The sequence below is a fragment of the Stegastes partitus genome, unplaced genomic scaffold (assembly GCF_000690725.1).
Source record: "Stegastes partitus isolate 25-593 unplaced genomic scaffold, Stegastes_partitus-1.0.2 Scaffold2435, whole genome shotgun sequence".
Classification (NCBI taxonomy): Eukaryota; Metazoa; Chordata; class Actinopteri; family Pomacentridae; genus Stegastes; species Stegastes partitus.
Genome location: NW_007580166.1, coordinates 4,617 through 9,834, shown reverse-complemented (window position 1 = coordinate 9,834; position 5,218 = coordinate 4,617). Strand labels below are relative to the sequence as shown.

The window sequence follows — 5,218 nt, the reverse complement described above, 5'->3', positions numbered from 1 at the left end:
TAAATTTGGGTCATCAGTCTTTTTTTTTTCTCTAAAAATTGGTCCTGGAAAGACGGAGTCGTCTTATAATCAGGGTCGTCCTATATTCGGGTCAATACGGTACTTAAGTGCTCATTTGAAATTATGAACAAAGGATGCCACCAAAATTACCCATGACAATTAGTTTGCAAATATGAAGTTCAGCAAATCAAAAACTGAGCATTAAAAAGGCAAATATTGATCCATTTACCTTTGACTGTAAGAAAAGTAACATTTGAAGATGATTTTCGTCGTTCAGCTATTTTTTCACAGTAGTAAAGAGCAGTGTCGCTCCGCTTTGTTTGGGTAATACGCAGAACAAACGTTCCAGGCCCTAGCTTTGCTGTGATGCGAGGAGTCTCATTAGATGTGGCATGACCATAAAAGTAAGTTGTTCCCAAAACCTCAGGCAAGTTTCCAGCAACAAGCCTGAACCAAAATAAAATTCCTCCTGCTGTAGAGTTACGGCTACATGTTAGAGTCACATCTTGTCCAACGCCAACAGTCTTCGTTACAAAGCTCAGGCCGTCTGTGCAACCTAAAAAACAATTTGAATACATATTTAGACAAAAGTTACTGTAACAAGCCAGCAATAATTGAAACCTAAGAAATGTGAAGTGAAATCTGTCTGTATACTTACGCCCAATTGTGAACACAAGAGACACGCAAAATATGATCAGCATGTTCTGGTTAATGCAAGTGAATTGAGATCACGCTGCAGTATGATTAATCTTAAAGTGTCTGTCTAATGGGAGGAAACAATGAAAAGGGTGGGAACAATTTTAAAATGATCTCATTGGTCTGTTGAGTTTTAAGTGTACCATGAAAGTGGAAATAATCTAAACCACATCTTTCCAAACATCATATACATGACAGCAAGAAAAATTTGACAGTGTGTCATGTAAACCAGTGACTCAGTGCTATAATTAACATGACCGATTTCTTTTGAACAAAATTTCCTGTGAAGAAACTACCAACACAAACACTCAATCAGTTGCCTTATTGCAGCAGAAAAGGATACATGTTCTTTTTTTACAATGGCTGTAATGTAACATTAACATGGATAGCAAAAAAAATTCTGAAATTGCTTCTAAATCATTTAAATACTAAAATTATGCTCTTAGCTTTGACATATATGTCCTCCAAACCAATCAAGGAGCAAATAGAGATCATCACATGAAATATTAGACATTAAATGACATTTTTCCTGTGTGATGTCATTTTTACTTTTATTGATATAAAGGTTTGCTGCTATTCTTGACCAGGATGTCTATGTGAGGACAATATGACCAAGAGCAGTTAAGTCTATGAAGTGACATCATGAAGTTACGTGATAGTTTCTCTACATGTGCTAAAATAATGAGGCTGTAGACAGTTATAGAAACATGGACTGTTCCACAAAACTCCAGTGAAGACCTTTTTTGTACATTTTGCATTAAACACAAACATATTTGCACCACAGCACAAAGGCAGGAATATCCAATGGCATCAAAACACAGAATATTAATACACCAAGGTTTAGCATCTGTAATCTGTCCAAAAAAATAAATAAATAAAAAATACCGGTGAAACAAGGTTAATCCAAAATTAAACAATTCAGATCTATTTAAATTGTTATCTTATATCTCCAAATTTGACTGACTACAAAAAAGCCATGATGTGGTACCTGAGTGTTGATGGTGTTGCATCCTCTTCATTACTGTAACAAAACATCACACACACCAACACCTCCCTTCTCTCTTTCCCTTTGTGTTGCTGCCACCATGTGGTGGAAACCAGTTGGTGTGATGTTTCATTTAGAAAGCAATTTTACAACATATTCATTCAAATGAATTGAAGTCTTTTTTTGGACTAATTCTATTTGAATTTGTTTTTGATTTGGGGCAGCTTTGAGCCCAATAGACTACAAAAACTCCTGTAGTCTTCATACAATTAGAAATTAGTGCATAAATACAAGTGTTGTCGGTTGACGATGTAATGTGTATTTCTTGTCTTGCACAATGCGTCTGGGTGGCTCAACTGCTTAACAACGCTAAAGATGAACTCTGAACCCTGTGAAGTAGTCATAGTTTCAGGCTTCAGAATCAGAGATCGTAGTTTTGTCTTATCAAAAGATTCTTTTAATATATTTTTCTAATTTGAGTAAAAAAACAACAACAGCAACAATCTGGTCAACAGTAAGAAGGTAGCACATTAACATAGCCAGAGCACTGACTTTTAAGTTTGGCCTAACTCCTATATTCAAGTTCTGCTCTGGTATTATGAGATGCTAACAAAACATGATACATCACTCTATTTTTAACAAATTTTCCACATTTTAACTTTTCTGACTTCAGTTCATATACATACGTTAAAAAGTAACACATTTTTAAATAACCTATAGTTTAGACGTGCCATTGAGGTGTCTCTTTAGTCTTGTCTGACGATAACATTGATACAAAGTCACAAGTCATGAAAACACACTGATCTTCAGTCACAACACCCGTTTGGCTTCATATTTTTCACAAGTACCTACAAGGCGAGAGTGCCAATTAGGCAAAACAGGAAATTGCCCCATACCAGTTTCTCATACCCTCAGGGGTGTAAATGCATTTACAGAAACATTTGTGCCATCCTGTATTCTAGAAACCCCATACCTGCTGGTTTTGCAGATAACTCAGACTCCTACAGCATTTGAGTGTGGGGACTCTGGAATACAGTATAGGAAATAGATCTATCAAACAACTGGTTAAACACACTGCACCAATGCTAATCCACTTAAGTCACATACTGGATATTATTTCAAAGAGTGATGAATTATGTAAGTTTAATTACCATTTAAAGAATAACCACAACAAACACTTCGAACAAGGATAGCGACCCTTACAGTAGAAAATGAAATTTAGTGGTCTTCAGACAATCATCAAATGGCCAAATGTTAACTGCTGAATTATAAATAAGACAGAAAAAATAGCTTTCAGTCAAGGTGTTTGTTTAGATGTAATGCTACCTGTTCATATGGCTTTGCCCCATTTCCAAAAAATATCTGTCCACATGAGGCCACTGCACAATAATGAGTCCCAGCATCAGAGGAGTGTCCTGGGAGAAGCTGTAGAAGCATTTCTGTGAAGAGCGAGACTCCTCTCACATTCATCAGTACTGTTACTGAGAACATTTATTAAACTGGGATGAGATTCATGTAATCCAGCTCTGCAAATGAACACCTGTGTTCTTCTGGACATGATTTGTTTTCCAGAGATGGAGAGGACTAAACACTGCAGAGTCACTGGGTCATCTGGATGGACTGAATCTTGAACGACAGCAGTGATATCAGGTTCTGGTCCTGGAAATGAGGGCGAATATTGACATTTTCCAATCAGATCAAATCAAATAAATTCTGAAGTGCTCATTTAAAACAAGAAACTGAAGCAAATGACGCCACCGACATTTCCTATTAAAATGAACTTTGTTTACAATAAATAACTTATACTTAACTGCAAATGAAAAGCAGAGCATCAAAGAGGTGATTAATGATCCATTTACCTTTTAAAAATGTTGTTCATAGTTCAACTATTTCTTCGTAGTACTAAAAAGCAGGATCACTCAGCTCTGTTTGGGTAATATGCAGAAAAAACGTTTCCGGCTTTTGGTTTGTTGTAATGCAAGGAGTCTAATTAAATGTGACACTTTTAACAGCAACAATCAACAAACACTCAGTTTTCGTGTTGCAAGGGGAAACGGTTTAATGTATTGAAAGCAGAACTATTCCCTTTAATTTAGATTAAATGTAAAAAAAAATAAATTTAAAAAAAGCCGATACTGTGGTGAACATACAGTTTTATGTTTAATTACCGCATAGACTGCTGTGATAAAGTACATGTTACTTACCTTTGTCTGAAGCTGCTTACTGTGCTTGAAATTTTTAGGCAGTTGAAGATGAAGCATTGTATTTGTATGTACCAGCCTATCCCTGTCACACTGATGTGGCCTTCGAGCCTTCCAACCTCGGTATATCCTTTGTGTTAACACAATGTTGAACACATATCCCTCTCTCTTTGCTCTGCTGCCATCTTCTGGCAAACGGTTGGCCGATTCAATGGGAATGAAGAGAAGTGCTTCATCCAGATTGACGAAAATGATACTGCTGCCATGTTTTTGCTGGAAAGATGCTGATTTACCAAATGGAAAACAGCAGGCACATCAGAACTGATCAAAATATTTGTGACCATAGTTAAGTTGCAATTTTGGCAAAGTCTTGATCCCAGTGGACTGTAAATATTCCTCTAATTGCAATTTGATCTCAAAGAAAACAGCAGTTGGAATGTGTCACACAAATGATAAGGGCAATAAGATTATTATAGTACTGTGATATACAATAAATCAAAATATTATAGCAATACAGACAAGTGAAATATCCAATTCACAGCAATGTTTTTCTTTAAAGGCAAAGCGGCAAAGCTTAACCTTAAAATATTATCCAAGGTCAAATGTAACATCACCAATGGAAACCCCAACATGGTTACTTATCTGCACCAAATACCATAAATCGACCTTCGACCCTTGAAAAGTGACCTTTGACTTCTCATGGAGCTATTTTTGCACTGATTGGCCCCAAAAGACTGAATTGTCAAAAAACAAACATACAGACAGCAATAAAAAGTTAAAGACAAGTTTTGAAAGGACAGAAGCATGAAGACAGGTCACTGACAGTTGTCCATTATGTTCACAGTCTAGCTGCTAACTCTGTCATTTGATACTGACCAGGTGGTATAAAGTCAATGATAGCTGACTATTAGTGCAAAAAGACAAACAAACAAATCTACAACAATTAAAGTCTTCTGCAGAACATGTAAAGTTTCGCTGAGCCAATCCTGTACCAAGAGTCAACTCAAGCTTGTAGCCTGTATTGCAAAGACTACGACTGTTTTTAGTGGCACATCTAGTATCCAACAGCTAAACTTCAAAGATGGAACGTATGTCACAGTCCAAATTAAAATCCAGGCGGATTTTAAATCTTGCCTGGGCAGAACTAAGATTTTCATTTCGCCTAGACCAAATTAAAATCCTTCTTCTATCATAATGAGACTGTATTCCTGCCAGGGTAAATTTTAATTGGGACTGTGACAAATATCTAGTGAGGTTTGACACACTGCAAGGTGTTAATCTGATATACGGTGGTGTGAACTTCACATTCTTTAACAAGAAGAAACAAATAATACAT

The 5,218-nt window shown here is 36.4% G+C and overlaps 1 protein-coding gene across 1 annotated transcript in view; it reads right to left on the bottom strand.

The window, feature by feature from the left end:
• Positions 1-701, bottom strand: part of LOC103375010 (uncharacterized) — a 3,279-nt gene extending 2,578 nt beyond the window's left edge. Inside the window, exons 1-2 of the mRNA XM_008305196.1 lie at positions 659-701; positions 230-556 (exon numbers count right to left, since the gene is read on the bottom strand). Coding sequence (XP_008303418.1) covers positions 230-556; positions 659-701 — 370 coding nt within the window. The remainder of the gene's footprint in view (positions 1-229; positions 557-658) is intronic.
• Positions 702-5,218: the final 4,517 nt, after the last annotated feature.